At 42.7% G+C, this 20,850-nt stretch overlaps 1 protein-coding gene across 3 annotated transcripts in view; it reads left to right on the forward strand.

Annotated features, from left to right (window-relative positions):
- cep85l (centrosomal protein 85L) overlaps positions 1 to 20,850 on the forward strand; it is a 303,075-nt gene that overhangs the window by 260,667 nt on the left and 21,558 nt on the right. For 2 of the 3 annotated variants that reach the window (XM_043684467.2, XM_043684463.2), the window contains exons 5-8: positions 4,441 to 4,551; positions 15,638 to 15,746; positions 17,084 to 17,269; positions 19,199 to 19,351. In XM_043684467.2, coding sequence (XP_043540402.2) covers positions 4,441 to 4,551; positions 15,638 to 15,746; positions 17,084 to 17,269; positions 19,199 to 19,351 — 559 coding nt within the window. The remainder of the gene's footprint in view (positions 1 to 4,440; positions 4,552 to 15,637; positions 15,747 to 17,083; positions 17,270 to 19,198; positions 19,352 to 20,850) is intronic. The other variant, XM_043684471.2, reaches the window with a different exon arrangement.

A 20,850-nucleotide genomic window follows, 5' to 3' on the forward strand; every position in this document is an offset into this window, starting at 1 on the left:
GTGTGGAAACAGGCCCTTTGGCCCAACAAGTCCACACCGACCCTCTGAAGAGTATCCCACATAGACCCATTCCTCTACCCTTATCATTCCACATTTCCCTTCACTAATGCACCTAGCCTGAACACTATGGAAACTTTAACATGACAAATTCACCTAACCTGCACATCTTTAGACAGTGGGAGAAAACCCACGCAGATTCTAGATTAGAGTGGTGCTGGAAAAGCACAGTAGTTCAGGCAGCATCCGAGGAGCAGGAAAATCGACATTTCAGGCAAAAGCCCTTCATCAGGAATAGAGGCAGAGTGCCTGCAGGATGGAGAGATGAATGAGAGGATGGTGGGGGTGGGGAGAAAGTAGCATAGAGTACAATAGGTGAGTGGGGGTGGGGACGGAGGTGATAGATCAGAGAGGAGGGTTGGGGAAGGTAGCAAAGAGTACAATGTGTGAATGGGGGTGGGGATGAAGGTGATAGGTCAGAGAGGAGGGTGGAGTGGATAGATGGAAAGGAAGATAGACAGATAGGACAAATCATGGGGACAGTGCTGAGCTGGAAGGTTGGAACTGGGGTGAGGTGGGGAAGGGGAAATGAGGAAACTGGTGAAGTCCACATTGATGCCCTGGGGTTGAAGTGTTCCGAGGTGAAAGATGAGGCGTTCTTCCTCCAGGCGTCGGGTGGTGAGGGAGCAGCGGTGAAGGAGCCCCAGGACCTCCATGTCCTCGGCTGAGTGGGAGGGGAAGTTGAAATGTTGGGCCACATGGCGGTATGGTTGATTGGTGCAGGTGTCCCAGAGATGTTCCCTAAAGCGCTCTGCTAGGATACGTCCAGGAGACTGCATTGGGAGCAACAGATACAATAAATGATATTGGTGGATGTGCAGGTAAAGCTTTGATTGATGTGGAAGGCTTCTTTGGGGCCTTGGATGGATGTGAGGGAGGAGGTGTGGGCACAGGTTTTGCAATTTCTGCGGTGGCAGGGGATGGTGCCAGGATGGAAGGGTGCATTGTTGGGAGGCATGGACCTGACCAGGTAGTCACTGAGGGGACGGTCTTTGCGGAAGGTGGAAAGGGGTGGGGAGGGAAATATATCCCTGGTGGTGGGGTCCGTTTGGAGGTGGCGAAAATATCGTCGGTTGATTTGGTTTATGCGAAGGTTGGTAGGGTAGAAGGTGAGTACCGGGGGGGTTCTGTCCTTGTTACAGTTGGAGGGGTGGGGTCTGAGGGCGGAGGTCCAGGATGTGAACGAGATGCGTTGGAGGGTAGCTTTAACCACGTGGGAAGGAAATCGCGGTCTCTAACGAAGGAGGCCATCTGGTGTGTTTTGTGGTGGAACTGGTCCTCCTGGGAGCAGATACGGCGGAGGTGGAGGAATTGGGAATATGGGATGGCATTTTTGCAGGAGGTAGGGTGGGAAGAGGTGTAATCCAGGTAGCTGTGGGAGTCGGTGGGTTTGTAAAAAAAGTCGGTGTCAAGTCGGTCGTCATTAATGGAGATGGAGAGGTCCAGGAAGGGGAGGGAGGTGTCAGAGATGGTCCAGGTGAATTTAAGGTCAGGGTGGAATGTGTTGGTGAAGTTGTTGAATTGCTCAACCTCCTCGCAGGAGCACGAGGTGGCGCCAATGCAGTCATCAATGTAGCAGAGGAAGAGGTGGGGAGTGGTGCTGGTGTAATTATGGAAGATGGACTGTTCTACGTAGCCAACAAAGAGACAGGCATAGCTGGGGCCTGTACGGGTGCCCATGGCTACCATTTTGGTCGGGAGGAAGTGGGAGGATTCGAAGGAGAAATTGTTAAAGGTGAGGACCAGTTCAGCCAAACAAATGAGCATGTCGGTGGAAGGGTACTGTTGGGGATGTCGGGAGAGGAAGAAACGGAGGGCTTGGAGACCCTGGTCATGGCGGATGGAGGTGTAGAGGGATTGGATATCCATGGTGAAGATGAGGCATTGGGGGCCGGGAAACGGAAGTCTTGTAGGAGGAGGAGGTGGAGGGCATGGGTGGTGTCTGGAACGTATGTAGGGAGTTCCTGCACTAGGGGGATAGGACAGTGTCAAGGCAGGTAGAGATGAGTTCAGTGGGGCAGGAGCATGCTGAGACAATGGGTCAGCCGGGGTGGTCAGGCTTGTGGATCTTGGGAAGGAGGTAGAACCAGGCATTCCGGGTTCCCGGACTATGAGGTTGGAAGCTGTGGGTGAGAGATCTCCTGAGGTGATGAGGTTCTGTATGGTCTGGGAGATGATGGTTTGGTGTTGGGGTTGGGGTCATGGTCGAGGGGGCAGTAGGAGGAGGTGTCTTCGAGTTGGCGTCTGGCTTCAGCAGTGTAGAGGTCAGTGTGCCAGATTACCACTGTGCCCCCTTTATCCGCTGGCTTGATGGTGAGGTCGGGATTGGAGCAGAGGGATTGGAGGGCTGCGCGTTGTGAGGGTGAGAGATTGGAGTGGGGGAGGGGGGGTAGACAGGTTGAGGCGGTTAATGTCCCGGCGGCAGTTGGAAATGAAGAAGTCGAAGGCGGGTAATAGGCCAGCATGTGATGCCCAGGTGGATGGAGTGAGTTGGAGGCAGGTGAAAGGGTCCTCGGAAGGTGGGCGGGAGTCCTGATTGTAAAAGTAAGCTCGGAGGCGGAGGAAGAAGTGTTGGACGCCACGATGTGTATTAAATTCATTGATGCGTGGGCGGAGGGGGATGAAGGCGAGTCCTTTGCTGAGGACTGATTGTTCATCCTCAGTGAGGGGGAAGTCTGGACGGATGGTGAAAACTCAGCAGGGCTGGGAGCTGGGACCCGGTGTGGGTGTGGAGCTGGGAGTGGGGCGGAACTGGTAACTGGAGTGGGTGTGGTGGTGGAGGGAATGGGGGTGGAGTCATGATCAGGTGTGTTATTCCCCTCAGGGTTCTGGGGTCCGGGATGGTGACAGTGGGATCTGTGGGGGAGCGTGTCAGCAGAATGCAGGTGAGTGGCATTGGGGGCAGAAGTGGTGGCAAACACGTCAGTGGTGGGGGCGGAAGTCACTGAGCTTGTGACATCAGCGATGATGTGAGGGGCGGAAGTGATGTCACGTGTGGTGCATGATGAATTGTGAGAGGTGGAAGTGATGTTATCGATCACCGTGGGATGGAAACCCTCGCAGACACAGACAGTCACTCGAGGCTGGAATTGAACCCGACTCCCTGGCACAGTAAGGCAGCAGTGCTAACCACTGAGCCACCATGCTGCCCTTTATCATGCGACCTTTTGTAATTGTCATGTATAAAAGTTGAAGAAAACTTTACGTAATTGCTATTTACAAAAAGTCAATTGACTTTGAGAAGGAAAGCTTTTCAGGAGATGAGATGTGTTTTATTATTCTAATTGCAAGGCACACTGGTAGAAGGGACCCTATGCTCAAGGTTACTTGTCAAAAGCCTTTGGATTGAGGCTGCTGTGTTTTCCAGTAAATTGTGTTAAAGAAAGACCATGAAGCTAGAAAGGCTAGTCTCTGATTCTTTTGATAAATAACAGAAAAGCGTAGAGCAGAATCATTTTCAAAAATCTCTCTTGGCTGAAATGTTGTAAGTGCCTGGTAAAGTAAAAAATCAAGCTTTCTAACCAACTCTCATCTGAACTGAAATTTTATTTGAACATATCATCAACTGTCCACATCCCGATCTCAATGACAGGACTGGCTTATAATATATACCTTTTTTCATCCTTTGGCCATGGGAGTGTTTTGCCACTTGCCTAATTATTTTCAAGCTCTAAATGTCTCTGCAGACTATGTTGTCTTGTCTTGTGTATGAATGTACATGTTTGAGATAACAGCAGGGAAGAAGCTATTCTTGAATCCATTCAGATTTGTCTTCAACCTTTTATATCTTCTGCCCGATGGAAGAGAGTAGAAGAGAGTGTATCTGGGGCAGGAGGGGTCTTTGATTATGTTGGTTGCTGAAACTGAGGGAATTAATTCTGAAAAATAGATTAGTTATTAATCAGTTTCGTCACTTGTTTAAAGAATGTCAGCTTTTAGAAAATAGTTACTGAAGAAACCTGGTGGAGGTCTCCTTCGTTCTAGACTAAATTAGAAAGATAAATAAGTTGGTCATTTTTGTGATGAAATAGAACATTTAAGTTTTTGGTACAAGTGGAATAGTGGGACTTGGTTACCTGCGCACTCCTCTCAGAGTCCTAACAAAGGGCTACGGGGAGAATGCGAGTAAGTGGAATTGAAACACCCATCAGCCATGAATAAATGGCGAAGTGGACTCAATGGGCTGAATGGTCTTGCTTCTATTCCTATGTCTTATGGTCTTATGGCCATCGAGAGTTCTTCCACCCTCGATGCGTGAATGTCTCTTTTGTGTCTCAACTAGAATGTGCAATTAGAATGGTACTGAAATATTTTGTTTGTTTGATTTATTGTTGTTACATGTACCGAGATGCAGTGAAAAGTGTTGTTTTATGTGCTACACAGGCAGATCATACCATACAAAGTGCATCAGGGTAGCAGAACAGAGTGCAGAATACAATGGTACAGCCGCAGACAAGGTGCAGTGAGAAAGCAATCAACACTAACATTTGAGAGGTCTGTTCAAAATTCTGATAACAGTAGCGAAGAAGCTGTTCTTGAATCTGTTTGTATGTTTATTCAAATTGTTATATCTTCCGTCCTATGGCAGAGGGTGGAAGAGAGTATAACCGGATTGGGAGGGGTCTTCGATTATGAAGCTGAGAGAGTTATAGGAATCTTAGCAGACTTGATGCCAATCTTGCAGAATACAGTCCTTCATGCTTGAAACACTGTCTCTATCTCCCTCTCTCTCTGCCTCTGTCTCTTTCTCTCTCTCTGTCTTCTAGTTTCTTTCCAACCAGGTTTATGGTCTGATTAGAATATAGACTATGGTCTAACTATAAAGTTGGATCTTACTTCATCTGACTTACATATTGCTGTTTGGGGGATGTAGGTATGTAGTTCACCTTCTTTTACTTGCTCTGTTTGTTGATAGTCTGCATAGTTAATGACAGTGTACTAGGTTGATTGCATCTCTTTCAACCTCATTGGTTATTCTAACAGTATTTCAAGGAATACAATTATATCTAATTTTGCTCTTTATGAGTAGTCTGTAACATTTGTTTCTGTAAAGTTCTATCTTCTTTAGTTCTGGTTATTTTGCCCAACTCCATCTTGATTTCTGAGCTGCATTATCTGATATCCACAACTATGAATCTACAACCTTCTGAATGAAAGGACGTGAATGCTAACGTGACCCATGTAGAAAAACATAAAAGTCAGCTCTGGCGGAATTAAGAAATGAAATCATTGAAGTTTGTCCCAGTGTAATCTTTAACGAAGAGACTTCAAGGCTGATGAAGTACCAAGGAATTCCTTTCTCATGTAATATTCCATTTATCTCAAAATGCTCTGCAAAGTGGATTTTCACTTTATCCAGAGCTGGCTGAACAAATGGTTCTTGTGAATTTCTTCATTATAAAGTGAGGTCAATAATGTATTTCTTCAGAATTTTGATGAGAATGTTGAAACTACTTTTAGTTTTGTATACTTTCTTAAAGGTATGCAATATTTGTAACCGAGTGTGATGGACAGTAAATTGGAAGCACATGAATAATAAGAGGTAAAGTTCCACTTCAGTACCATTGAATTGAAGTGATGCTATTAGCTATGAACTTCCAATCACAAAAACATCTCAATATAAAACTGTTGGGTCCTCCAATTACTGATTTTGTGCTTTTTCAGGAAAACTAAATATTACACTTGCACAAAAATATCAATTAAATCAATTCAAACTGCAAAAAAATTGTCTTTTGCAGCAGAGCAGAGCTGATGGAACTGGACTAATAATCCAGAAGTATAGGTTAATGTCCTGGGAACCTAGGTTCGAATTCCACCATGGGAAAGGTAAAATTTGAATTCAAATAATAAATATGAAATCAATAGCTGGTTGATTGTAAGGAAAGAAAATCTTCCATCCTCACCTAAGTCTATATCCCAGCAATGTCACTGGCTCTGAATTAGCTGAGAAAGCCACTCAATTTTAAGAAACTTCTACAACGTAGGAGTGAAACCAGCTGGATGATCTGACTTCCATCTGGAAATGGCAATGGCAAACACAGCCCTGTCAATCCTTCATTATTTTCCTTACCAAGATTTTCTGCTTTGACTGAGAGAGCTGTCCCACAGACTGGTCAAGCAATAGTCTGACATAGTCATGCTTACTAACTCATACATTACAGATAATGTCACAGCCACTAGCATCACCATCCTGGGTATGTCTGATATCGCAGACCAACCAGATCTGGCAGCCCAGCAGCATAAGGTTATGAGGAAGTTGTACTGGGATTCCTCACTGATAATTCTGGACCTTGTGAAGCCTGATGGCATCTGTGAAACAAAGAAAAAAGACACCTCCTTGGATTATTCCCTGTACCTCGCCCAAACCCTCAGCTGATGAAACATTAGACCTCCATGTTGAACAGCAACTGGGAGATGCACTAAGATGGGCTATGGCACAGAACATACTTTGGGTGGTTGACTTTAATGTCAATGGCTCATTGCTACTGACCAAGCTGGTTGAGCACTGAAAGACTTAGACACTAGCTTGGGTCTGAGATAGATGGTGAGGAATCCAACAGGAGGGAAAACATATTTGACCTTATCCTCACCAATCTAGTTATCACAGATATATCTGTCCATAGTTAAAAATCACACAACACCAGGTTATAGTCCAACAGCACTATAATTGCTGTCGCTCCTTCATCAGCTAGTGTGCTTCCAATTAAACCTGTTGGACTATAACCTGGTGTTGTGTGATTTTTAACTTTGTACACCCCAGTCCAACACCAGCATGTCCAAATCATATCTGCCCATGACAGTGATTGTAGAGCCAAAGTCAGGCATCATATTGAGGATACCTTGCTTCACAATGCGTGACACTATTACCACTCTAAATAGATTTTGAACAGATCTAGCTACTCAAAACTGGGCATCAGTGAGGTGCTATGGGAAATCAGCAGGAGCATAATTATGTAAAAATCCAGTCGGCAATCCCTTGGCTCAGCATATGCCCTGTCTAATATTCCCAACAAGCCAGGCTTCTAACCCTGGTTCAATGAAGAGTTCAGTAAAGCATGCAAATTGCAACATCAGTTATAGCTAAAATGAGTTATTAACTTGGCTGAATCTCCAATAGAAGACTACTTGCATGGCAAACGGCAGAGGGTAGTACGTGTTGGACAGGGTTACGCGAGCTAAGAATCAACAGATAAGGAGCTCTGCAGTCCTGCCGCATCTAGTCATGGATGGTGATGGACAAATAAATAAACTCATGGTTTTTCATAAATGGGGATCTGGGCATGTTAGCTGAAAGTCAAAACATTCATATCCATCTTCTTTCAGAAGTGTTGAATGAATGACCTATCTTATCTTACCTGACGTCCTCAGCATCACAGATATTAGTCTTCAGCCAGTTCAATTCACTCCATGTGTTATCAAGAAGCAACTGAAGGCACTGGATACTGCAAAGGACCTGACAATATTCCAACAATAGGACTGAAAACTGGTGCTGGAAGAGCACAGCAGTTCAGGCAGCATCCAAGGAGCTTCGAAATCGACGTTTCGGGCAAAAGCCCTTCGCTTTTGCCCGAAACATCGATTTCGAAGTTCCTTGGATGCTTTGCCCGAAATGTCGATTTCGAAGCTCCTTGGAAGCTGCCTGAACTGCTGTGCTCTTCCAGCACCACTAATCCAGAATCTGGTTTCCAGCATCTGCAGTCATTGTTTTTACCTCGCTGAAAACTGGTGCTCCAGCCCTTCCTTCGCCCAGCTACAAAAACAGATATTTACCGAGCAATATGGAAAGTAGCCCATGCAGATCCTGTGCACCAAAAGCAAGAGAAATCCAACGTGGCTACTTTTAGTGCTTTACATCTACTCTTAATTTTCAGCAAAGTCAGGAAGGGGTCATTGACAATGCTAACAATCAGTAATAACCTGGTCACTACCATTCAGTTTGGATTTCTTCAGGGCCATCAAGCTCCTGACTCCAGTAAAACTTTGTTACAAACATAAACAAAACAGCTGAATTCCAGAGGTGAGATGTGAATGACAGCCCTTGACATCAATGCTGCATTGTCTGAATATTGCATTGAGGAAGCTTAAAGAAATTGTAGCCAATGGGAATCAGGTGGAAATCTCGATGATGGATGGAATCTTGGTACAAAGGAAGATGGTTCTGATTGTTGGAGGCCAAATATCTTAGCTCCAGGATATCCCTACAGGAGTTATTCAGGGCAGTGTCCTCTTCCCAACCATCTTCAACTGCTTCAATGATCCTCCCTCTATCATAAGGTGCAAATTGCAGATGTTTGCAGATGTTTTTTGCAAAATTCAGCACTATTCCCAACTCCTGGGATACTGAAGCAGCCCATGTCAGATGCAGCAACATCCTGGACAATATCTGGGCTTCAGCTAACAAGTGCCAAGTAGCATTTATACCACACTAGTGCCAGGCAATGACCATTTCCAGCAAGAGTGAATCTAATAATCTTCCCTTGATGTTTATTAGTAAAGCTATCACTGAATCCCTCACAATTAATATCTTGGGCTTTGGCATTGATCAGAAACTGAACTGGACTAGCCATGTAGCCATATTACTTCTCGAAGCAGGCCAAGGTTAGAAATCCTGCTTGAGTAACTCACCTCACCTCCTGACTATATAGTGGATCACTTTGAAATATTAACTAAATTGTAGGGACTTGGTGGGCCTAGTGGTATTATCTCCAGACTACAAATCCAGAGACCCAGGTAATGTTCGGGTGACCTGAATTTGAATCTCTCAGTGGCAGATGGTGGAATTTGAATTCAGTAAAAACAATGTGGAATCAATAGTCCCATGATAATTGTGAAGCCATTGCCGAATGACTTGGTTCACTAACATCCTTTAGGGAAGGAAACTGCCATCCTTAGCTGGTCTGGACTCCAGACCCAGAACAATAAGATTGACTCTTAAATTCTCTCTGGGAAATTAAGGATGGGCAATAAATACTGGCCTAGTCAGCGATGTCTTCACCCTGTGTCTGGATTAAAAAAATTAGGAACACCTTTCCTGATGTAACCATTGTCTTATTAAAATGCAACCTACAGCCGCAGATTAAACAGTGCAAATTTTATTTTCAAGCAGACTGATCTATTCAAAATATTAACCAACAGTATGAAAGTCTTAAATTCTACATGTAAGTATGCAGTCTATTAGAGAACTACTCGATATAATACTAAGATAGTTGACTTAGTGAGAGAGAACATATTGCGGTAGTTATTCGCATCTAAATCTTCACCTTGCAGCCAAATCAATTGTTGGTCAGTTCCCTGACACTAATCCTGTGCATATTATTGGTATTACTGCTTTGAGTAACATGTGGGGTCATTTACATTGGGAGAGTCAGATCAGTTTTCATGTTACAGGTATATCCAGTATAGCTTAGCATCAAAGAAACTGGCTGAAGATCTGTACAGGGACAGGAGTAGAATTGTTGATACATCAGCATTTTGATTTACTGAACATTCTGCATTGTCATTTCAAATTGTAGTTTTTAGAAATGTTGTTGTGCCTTACTGGGTTTTTCACAAAGTAAGAATGAACTTGCACCTCATATTGTGCTTGTCCTGATGCAAAGACATATCGCATATTTCCAATATATTTTGCTTTTGTCGATAAGATATTCCAGCTGTATTTCATAGGCAGGTTTGGCGTGATTATGCATATAAATAAAATGGTGCTGTTTCTTTTACCAAGGAGTTTTGCATGTAATTCATTTATGCTAATTTTGCACTAAACCCATTCTTGCACATAAAATTTTCTAAACCTTTTGTGCAGTTACAACCCACTGAGGTAGTGCAATGAAAATCAAGCCCTGTTATTCCCAGAGTCATCACCAAAGTTAAAGATTCCTCAAAGATTCCCTGTCTTTTTGAAACAGGTTGGCAGCATGGATCACGGTTTCTGTACAAACAAGAGTTACTTTTTATGGCAAATAGATTCTAATTAGATAAACAATTCTGAACTATTGACATATAATTGTACAAGTTAAATCTTTAACCCCCTTATAAACCTCCCTCCCCACACAGATATAGACCAGAAAGAAACATGGGTGTGATGGGTGGAAGGAAAGACTGAAAAGGCAGTTAAGCAAAAGTTAGGAATGCCTCATCTTCCGTCTCGGAACACTTCAACCCCAGGTTATCAATGTGGACTTCACCAGTTTCCTCATTTTCCCTCCCCCACCTTACACCAGTTCCAACCTTCCAGCTCAGCACCATCCTCATGACCTATCCTATCTGCCAATCTTCCTTCCCACCAATCTGCTCCACCCTCCTCTCTGACCTATCACCTTCATCCCCACCCCCATCCACCTATCGTATTCTTTGCTACCTTCTCCTCAGCCCCACCACCCCCCCCGTCCCATTTATCTCTCCACACCGGAGGCTCCCTGCCTTCATTCTTGATGAAGGGATTTTGCCTGAAATGTTGATTTTCCTGCTCCTCAGATGCTGCCTGACCTGCTGTGCTTTTCCAGTACTACTCTAATCTAGACAATGAAAAGGCTGTTAATTGGTCTCAAGCCACAGAGTTCACTGAGATGATGCTTTCGATCTTGTCAGTACTTGCTGGTGTGCAAGCCTCCTTAGAACCATATAGTACAAAAGAGGCTTTTCAGCCCATTAGGGCTGTACTGCCAAATCTACGCTAAATCTAAACTAGTCCCACTTTCCAGCATTGGCTCATAGTCTTCTCCAGGTATTTCATTTGCTTGCAGGGAGCACAGAGTGACTAGTTCATACTTGTAAAGTTTCTGATTTATTAGTTAAGAGCTATTACTTACAGCAATTGATGAGGGGAAACAAATAACAGCATTCCTTGCACTGATCTCTATAGAACACCACTGCTCATAGATCTCCAGTCAGAAAAACACCCTTCTTGCTGGTAACTTCACTGGCCTGTCTGGCTTACAGCATTCAAAACAAGCACAAATCTTTCTTTCCCTGCAGCACAGGGCTGGCTTAATGGCTGTCTTCAAGCCATGACCTTTAATAAATGCTCATCTGTATCAATATGCCAGCCTACTAACAAACACAGGCAATTCCTTTATTTTTGGATATTCTTGGAAGGGTAAACATTTGGGGTGGCATGATGGCCTAGTAGTTAGCATTGCTGCCTTACAGTGCCAGGTATCCGGGTCCGATTTAAGCTTTAGGTGGCTGTACAGTACCCTATGAGTGTGGAGTTTGCACATTCTCCCTCTAAGTGCATGGATTTCCATCTGGTGCTCCAGTTTCCATCCAAACTCCAAAGGTGTGCAGGTTAAGTGGATTGGCCATGCTAAATTGTAGTGTCCAGGGATGTGCAGACCAGACCATGGTAAATAGAGTCATAGAGTCATAGAGATGTACAGTATGGAAACAGACCCTTCAGTTCAAACCGTCCATGCCGACTAGATATCCCAACCCAATCTAGTCCCAGCTGCCAGCACCTGGCCCATATCCCTCCAAACCCTTCCTATTCATATACCCATCCAAATGCCTCTTAAATGTTGCAATTGTACCAGCCTCCACCACATCCTCTGGCAGCTCATTCCATACACGTTCCACCCTCTGTGTGAAAAAGTTGCCCCTTAGGTCTCTTTTATAACTTTCCCCTCTCATCCTAAACCTATGCCCTCTAGTTCTGGACTCCCCAACCCCAGGGAAAAGACTTTGTCTATTTATCCTATCCATGCCCCTCATAATTTTGTAAACCACTATAAGGTCACCCCTCAGCCTCCGATGCTCCAGGGAAAACAGCCCCAGCCTGTACAGCTTCTCCCTGTAGCCCAGATCCTCCAACCCTGGCAACATTCTTGTAAATCTTTTCTGAACCCTTTCAAGTTTCACAATATCTTTCTGATTGGAAGGAGATCAGAATTGCACGCAATATTCCAACAGTGGCCTGACCAATGTCCTGTACAGTCGCAACATGACATCCCAACTCCTGTACTCAATTCTCTGACCAATAAAGGAAAGCATACCAAACGCCTTCTTCACTATCTTATCTACCTGCAACTCCACTTTCAAGGAGCTATGAACCTGCACTCCAAGGGTCTCTTTGTTCAGCAACACTCCCTAGGACCTTACTATTAAGTGTTTAAGTCCTGCTAAGATTTGCTTTCCCAAAATGCAGCACCTCGCATTCATCTGAATTAAACTCTATCTGCCACTTCTCAGCCCATTGGCCCATCTGGTTCAGATCCTGTTGTAATCTGAGGTAACCCTCTTGGCTGTCCACTACACCTCCAATTTTGGTGTCATCTGCAAACTTACTAACTGTATCTCTTATGCTCGCATCCAAATCATTTATGTAAATGACAAAAAGTAGAGGACCCAGCACCGATTCTTGTGGCACTCCACTGATCACAGGCCTCCAGTCTGAAAAACAACCCACCACCCTCTGTCTTCTACCTTTGAGTCAGTTCTGTATCCAAATGGCTAGTCCTTCCTGTATTCCATGAGATCTAACCTTGCTAATCAGTCTCCCATGGGGAACCTTGTCAAACGCCTTGTGCAAGTCCATATAGATCACATCTACTGCTCTGCCCTCATCAATCTTCTTTGATACTTCTTCAAAAAACTCAATCAAGTTTGTGAGACATGATTTCCCATGCACAAAGCCATGTTGACTATCCCAAATCAGTCCTTGCCTTTCCAAATACATGTACATCCTGTCCCTCAGGATTCCCTCCAACAACTTGCCCACCACCGAGGTCAGGCTCACCAGTCTATAGTTCCCTGGCTTGTCTTTACTGCCCTTCATAAACAGTGGCACTACGTTTGCCAACCTCCAGTCTTCCGGCACCTCACCTGTGACTATCGATGATACAAATATCTCAGCAACAGGCCCAGCAATCACTTCTCTAGCTTCCCACAGAGTTCTCGGGTACATTTGATCAGGTCCTGGGGATTTGTCCATCTTTAACCGTTTCAAGACATCCAGCACTTCCTCCTCTGTAATCTGGACATTTTGCAAGATGACATCATCTATTTCCCTACAATCTATATCTTCCATATCCTTTTCCACAGAAAATACTGATGCAAAATATTCATTTAGTATCTCCCCCATTTTCTGTGGCTCCACACAAAGGCTGCCTTGCTGACCTTTGAGGGGGCCTATTCTCTCCCTAGTTACCCTCTTGTCCTTAATATATTTGTAAAAACCCTTTGGATTCTCCTTAATTCTATTTGCCAAAGCTATCTCATGTCCCTGTTTTGCCCTCCTGATTTCCCTCTTAAGTATACTCCTACTTTCTTTATACTCTTCTAAGGATTCACTCGATCTATCCTGTCTATACCTGACATATGCTTCCTTCTTTTTCTTAACCAAACTGTCAATTTCTTTAGTCATCCAGCATTCCCTATACATACCAGCCTTCCCTTTCACCCTGACAGGAATTTACTTTCTCTGGATTCTTGTTATCTCATTTCTGAAGGCTTCCCATTTTCCAGCCGTCCCTTTACCTGTGAACATTTGCCTCCAATCAGCTTTCTAAAGTCCTTGCCTAATATCGTCAAAATTGGCCTTTTCTCCAATTTAGAACTTCAACTTTTAGATCTGGTCTATCCTTTTCCGTCACTATTTTAAAACGATTAGAATTATGATCGCTGGCCCCAAAGTGCTCCCCCACTGACACCTCAGTCACCTGTCCTGCCTTATTTCCCAAGAGTAGGTCAAATTTTGCACCTTCTCTAGTAGGTACATCCACATACTGAATCAGAAAATTGTCTTGTACACACTTAAGAAATTCCTCTCCATCTAACCTTTAACATTATGGCAGTCCCAGTCTATGTTTGGAAAGTTAAAATCCCAACCATAACTACCCTATTATTCTTACAGATAGCTGAGATCTCCTTACAAGTTTGATTCTCAATTTCCCTCTGACTATTGGGGGGTCTATAATACAATCCCAATAAGGTGATCATCCCTTTCTTATTTCTCAGTTCCACCCAAATAACCTCCCTGGATGTATTTCCGGGAATATCCTCCCTCAGCACAGCTGTAATGCTATCCCTTATCAAAAATGCCACTCCCCCTCCTCTCTTGCCTCCCTTTCTATCCTTCCTGTAGCATTTGTATCCTGGAACATTCAGCTGCCAGTCCTGTCCATCCCTGAGCCATGTTTCTGTAATTGTTATGATATCCCAGTCCCATGTTCCCAACCATGCCCTGAGTTCATCTGCCTTCCCTGTTAGGCCCCTTGCATTGAAATAAATGCAGTTTAATTTATTAGTCCTACCTTGTGACTGTTTGACTCACTTCTGTTCTCAGCTGTACCCGTCTCAGATCAATCTCTTTCCTTACTATCTCCCTGGGTCCACCCCCCCCCTCTCACCTTATTAGTTTAAATCCTCCCAAGCAGTTCTAGAAAATTTCCCTGCCATTATATTAGTCCCCTTCCAATTTAGGTGCAATCCGTCCTTCTTGTACAGGTCACTTCTACCCCAAGAGAGATTCCAATGATCCAAAAATGTGAATCCTTCTCCCATACACCAGCTCCTCAGCCATGCATTCATCTGCTCTATTCTTCTATTCCTGCCCTCACTAGCTCATACCACTGGGAGTAATCCAGATATTACTACTCTTGAGGACCTCCTTTTTAAATTTTTGCCTAACTCTCTGTAATCTCCCTTCAGAATATCAATCTTATCTTTGGGTTAGAGGAATAGGGTAGGGGGCTGAGTCTGGGTGTGATGCTCTTTAGAGTGTCAGTGCAGGCTCAATGGGCCAGATGGCCTCTAACTGCAGTTTAAGAATGCTATGATAAACATGTCTGCAGTTTGGGACTTCATCCACAGAAATGGACTTTCTGTTGACAAGTGTAGTCAGCTGCACATTATCTGACATCACAGACCAGTTTGTTTGGAATTGCATCCGTCTCTTTCGGACATATTTCAGGTGTGACATTCCATGTTTCCTCTCAGGCCTTTGCTCGGCAGCCTTGAATTTACATCCACATATTTTGGCTCTATGTCCCCTTTTTAAAAATTCATGTTGTAATTAACAGTCTAGTGTGACCGTAAGTAATTCAGGAATTTATGAACCATTGCCATGACATTACATAACTTTAATCTTGCTGTTTTATTCTCTTTGATCTCCACAAATGGAAACTACAATTTCAGCCAATAAGGTGCAATGAGTGTTAAAAAATCGCTCTTATTATAATCATGAAATAGGTTGATCGACTTTGATAGTTTTAACAGTTTCCAAAAGTTTTATTGTTCCAGTCTATCTCCATATTGTTTAGGCTATTGTTATCGTGTTTTCGATGTTTACTTTAACATTCATTGGTTTAATGCATTTGTTCCAGTAAAGACACAAGAAATTAGATTCCATAACTGTTGATTATTGGGTGGTCAAGGTATCTATCTGACTTCATGTTGTTTGCATTAGTTGCCAAACCTGGGAATCTCCTTTCTCATTGGAGTTAAGAAAAAAGACCTGGAGAGATCTTGACTGGATTAAGATTACATGAAAGAAATGGTGACAGAAGGAATAATTGTTTGTTTGGTGGCTCATATGATAATTTAAAGTCAGAAATGTATTTGACTCTCAATTTTCCTTTTTTTTTAGCCAGGAGCAACAGATTATCCAACTTCAGCAAAAAATACAAGAAAATGAACTTCGAGCGCAGAGAGCACTTTTGGAACGCTGTGATCCTGCATTCATGATAAAAACACAGGTGATTGTATGACATTAAGATAATATGATACGTCTGACTGTAATTCTTGGAGAAGGTTAAACTGGGACCTGCTATGACATGGTCCGGTCCAATGTTTGAGACTTCATTATGCAAGGAGGAGAAAGTATGGTCTGCAGATGCTGGAGATCAGAGTCAAGAGTGTGTTGCTGGAAAAGCACAGCAGGTCAGCACAGCAACCGAGGAGCAGGAGAATCGACGTTTCAGGCTAGAGATTTCTGCTGAAGGGCTCCTGCCCAAAACGTCGATTGTCCTGCTCCTCGGATGCTGCCTGACTTGCTGTGCTTTTCCAGCACCACACTCTCAACCTTCATCATGTAAGGTGATGAGGCTCTGACACTTGCTTAAATACCAGCAGTGTAGATCGTTTGAGATTGAGTGAAGGCTTCTGCTGACAAGACTGCTCAAGTCCATGGCTTTTGCTGATGAGACCAGGTTTTCTTGGCTACTGAGTTTTGTACATGAGGTCCAACTGAGGACCAGGCTCAAAATGTAGCCTAGATACTGGAAAATGTCATAGATATTAACCTGAGTAATGATGCCCAAATATTCAGTGAAGGTATGCATTGCCACATTTTCCCACAGTACCAAGGATCTATTTCAGGAATCTGAAGAAGGGCTTATGCCCGAAACGTCGATTCTCCTGTTCCTTGGATGCTGCCTGACCTGCTGCGCTTTTCCAGCAACACATTTTCAGCTCATTTATTTAAAGCAAACCTAAGCCAATCAGGTACTTGCTAAAAGTATTTCACTTCCCCTTGATTTGTGACGAATCTGTTGATCCCCAATGTGGAGATTTGAACCTACACTGTTGAAAAGCACTTCAACATTCAATGAGATTGCAAAATGAGAACATGTCTGTCCTCTCAGATGCAAATAAAAAAATGTCATGCCTCTGTCTCTGTTGTCACCTCTTTCAACACTTTGGGATGTAGTTCATTGGGTCCCAGAGAGGAGTCAACTTTCCATGTTATTTATTCAATGCTAGTTGTTCAATGCTACTTTTTCTTACTAATTTATTTGAATTCCTCATTCTCATTAGTCCCTTAGTTCTCTATCATTCCATGGCTCTTTCTCTGTGAAGAGAGACAAAGTAATTATTTAGCTTCTCGAACATTTCTCTATTTTCCTTTATAAATTCTCCTACATTTGCCTGTAGTGGACCTACACATATCTTTGCTAATATTTCCTTTTTATGTACATATAGAAGTTTTTACATCCGTTATTTATGTTGCTTGTCAGTTTGCTACTGAGGTAGGCAATATGTTGTTTCCCTTTTCATCACTATCTCCAATGCTTGTATATCTTTCCTTGTGCAGCATGAATCCCCATGTGAGAGTATGAGACATATACACCATACAGAAACATCCAAAGTGATTGATTGTGGAAAGAAAAACCTGGAGCAAAAGCTGTCTGCAGCGGAGCTTGAGATTGTGCATCTCAATGAGTGCCTCAGGAAAAACACCCAAAAATATTTGGAAGAAGCAAAGAAAATGGAGGAGAAGGTAAAACTCAATGACTATTGATACTTTACATGAGCATACAAGAAGCAGGGGTAGGACCTTTGGCCTGCCTAGACTTCTTCACCATTTAATAAGATCATGGCTGGTCTGATTGTGACCTCAAATCCACATTCCTGAGTGACTTTTACAAACTTTCACCACCATGCTGACGAAGAATTTATCTACCTGTAGTTTCTTTGAGCAACATATTCTGGAACTGACCATAGAGCTGACTACACCAGACCTGGCATTGTGCAATGGGATCGGATTAATTAATGATCTCATAGCAAAGGCAATGCTTGGTGGCAGCAATCATACGATTGATTGAATTTTGCAAGCAGTTTGCAAAATGGGCAAATAGGTCTGGAACTTTATTTTTAATTAAACTGGGCAATTATGAAGGTGTGGAAGAAAAGCTGATGAAAGTAAATTGGCAAATTAAATTTAAAAATAAAGATGGAGTGGCAGGCACTTGAGGGGATATTTCAGAATACACATATTGGATATATTCGAATAAATAAGAAAACTTCATAAGATCGGACCCACCCACCTGTGGTTAAATAGTAAAGTTACATCATTCATTATTTCTTGCCAATCTGAAAAATGACCCATTTGTGGCTGACTGTCTTCTTTCTATTAGCTGCCTTATCTTCTATCTATGCTAATATGCTACCATGTATACCATAAGCTTTCATTTTGCACAATAACCAATGTGGCACTTTATCAAATATCTTCAAAAAAATCTGAATACAGAACATCCACCTGTTCTCCTTTATCTACAGTATCAATTTCCTTTATCAATTCCTTAAAGAACTCTATTAGATTGATGAGGCATGATTTGCCTTTCACAAAACTATGTTGACTCTGCCTGATTACCTTTCTAAGTACTCTGCTGTAATGTCTTTCATAACAGCTTCTCACAATTTTCCTCTAACGGATGTTAAACTAACTAACCTGACATTTTCTACTTTCTATCTCGCCCCCTTTATAAAGAAGGTAGTTACATTTGCTATCTTCCAAATTAATTGGATCTTCCCTGAATCTGGGGGACCCTGGGAAAATTGAAGTCAATGCATCTACTAACTCATTTGGTACTTGTTTTAAGACCCTAGGATAACATCCATCAGGATCCTGGCACCTATCAGGCCACAGGTCCAACAATTTACCCACTACCACCTCTCTGGTGATTGTGATTTTCCTGAGATCCTCCTTCCATTTCCTGATTTAAAACGTTTCTGGAATGTTACTTGTCTCCTCTTTAGTGAAGACTGATACAAAATACTTTTTGTTTAATTAATCTGCAAAATCTTTATTTTCCATTATGAATTTTCCAGATTCACTTCTGTATGGGACAATGTTCATAACGTTAACTCTTTTCTTCTATAAATATTTACATAAACTTTTACTTTTTTAAATATTTCTAGATAACTTTCTAGATACTTTAATTTTCCCCTCTTATTAATCTTTTTGTTTTGTTTAATATTTTGTTCAACCTTCTGATCTGCCACCTTTCTATGCACTATTGTACGATTTATCTATTTAAATTTGATACCATCCGTGTCATCTTTAGTTAACTGCAATTGGTGGATCTGTCCCTTGGAAATTTTCTTCTTTGATGGAACCTACCTATCCTATGCATTCTGGAGTATCAGCTTAAATGTCTGCCACTGTTTGTCTATTGACTCTATCCTTCAATCTAGTTTGTAAATCCACTTTAACAGCTTTGCTTTCATGCGCTCATAATTATTCTCTTTTAAGTTTAAAAGTATTCTTCAAACAAAAATGTTGAAACCAAATCCATATAAAATGTAACCCAAGTCTCTTTGTTAAGTCAAGGAACATTCTGTGAAACAGAATTTCATTCAACATGGAAATGTATTCCCCAAATATAGAGGTCTGGATTCTCATTAATATTTCTGCACTATGTTTCAGGTGAAAGCACGCGAAAAATATATCAGCAGTCTGAAAAAGAAGCTGCAAAAAGAATCTGAGCAAAGCCATGAACGACAACAGAGAATAGAAACCCTAGAAAAGTACCTCGCTGATCTACCCACCTTGAATGACTTTCAGAGCCAGAGTCAGCAGGTAAAAAAGCAAAAGGTTTATCAGTTCTGGACTTTCAGAATTCTGACAAATATTTGACAAATGCAAAACAAAGCACACATGTTTTGAATGCAGTTTTGTACATTTCTTCCCAGCTATCTTATGTTATTTCCATTAGCTAAATACCATGGAGGCTGGTTATTGCATGATTATTCCATTTTTGGTGTTCTGCCTCCAACTGGCTGCTCAAAATGGTTTGCATCTTCACGGATGCTTCTTCCTTTGGGCAAAAGATTCCCACAAGTCACTGGGAATGCTGCAGAATGTTGCAGTAGGGCTTTCAGGATTTTCCAATGGCATTGCTAGTGTTGTTTCTCCGAGGCTGCTGTGGAGTTGGCTGCTGGATATGGACATATATATCTGATGCATACAGAAGGGATGGTAACTTAGATTCCCTACAGTGTGGAAACAGGCCCTTCAGCCCAACAAGTCCACACCGACCCTCCGGAGAGCAACCCACCCAGACCCATTCCCCTACATTTACCCCTGACTAATGCACCTAACACTCGGGGCAATTTAGCACAGCCAATTCACCTGGCCTGCACATCTTTGGACTGTGGGAGGAAACCAGAGCACCCAGAGGAAGCCCACGCAGACAGGGGGAGAATGTGCAAACTCCACACAGACAATCACCCATGGCTGGAATCAAACATGGGACCCTGGTGCTGTGAGGCAGCAGTGCTAACCACTGAACTACCATGCCGCCTGTTGTCGCTGACCTTGAAGTGGTGCCAGACTTGAGGTCGTTGTCATCAAACCCTTTGTTCCTCAGATGTCCAAATGCTGCGCTGGTGCGCTGGACACCATGTTAAGTTTTATCATCATTGCCTGCCCTTGCTGAGGATCCCACTCACCTGTGGCAGACTGTGGATTTAGGACTCACTTATTTGTCACTTTGGGATCCAGAAATCTGGATTGAAAGAAAGTCATCTTCAGTTCTGAGGGACTTAATAAGAAGAGAAGTGGGTAGGAGGAGAATGGCTTTGCATATATGACCCTGATACTAAATTATAGGATTTTATTTATAAGACGGTATTAATTCAGTACTGCCAAGAATCCAAGTTTGTGTCTGAATTCAAGACTCACGTAAAGTTGGCACAGTATCTTGAATACTTTCATTGTATTAGAGTTAATCCATGTTGTTCCAGACTTGCTGTGGATCTTATTAGGCAGTGAGTAGTGTTGTGCAGTGGGAGCAAGCTGGTACATACCTTTTGTCTTCTAAATGTTTAGTCTAATGCCCATTTTCTCATATGCATCCATAAGTGCATCAACAATATTTTGAAATTTGGATTCTAAGTATGCACGCTGCATGTTTCAGCTCAATGAGATTGGGTGATCTATAATGCCTATAATTGCATATTGGAGACTACATGAGCAAAGCCACTTCCATCTACTCCTTTAGCCTTCCGTGAATATCATCCTCTTCTGCTTGCCCTCTGTCTGTCAAACAAAAAAAACGCATTAAGTAATTGAAGATT

Source organism: Chiloscyllium plagiosum, unplaced genomic scaffold (genome assembly GCF_037043375.1).
Source record: "Chiloscyllium plagiosum isolate Xiang-an unplaced genomic scaffold, Cpla_swu_hap1 HiC_scaffold_3, whole genome shotgun sequence".
NCBI lineage: Eukaryota > Metazoa > Chordata > Chondrichthyes > Orectolobiformes > Hemiscylliidae > Chiloscyllium > Chiloscyllium plagiosum.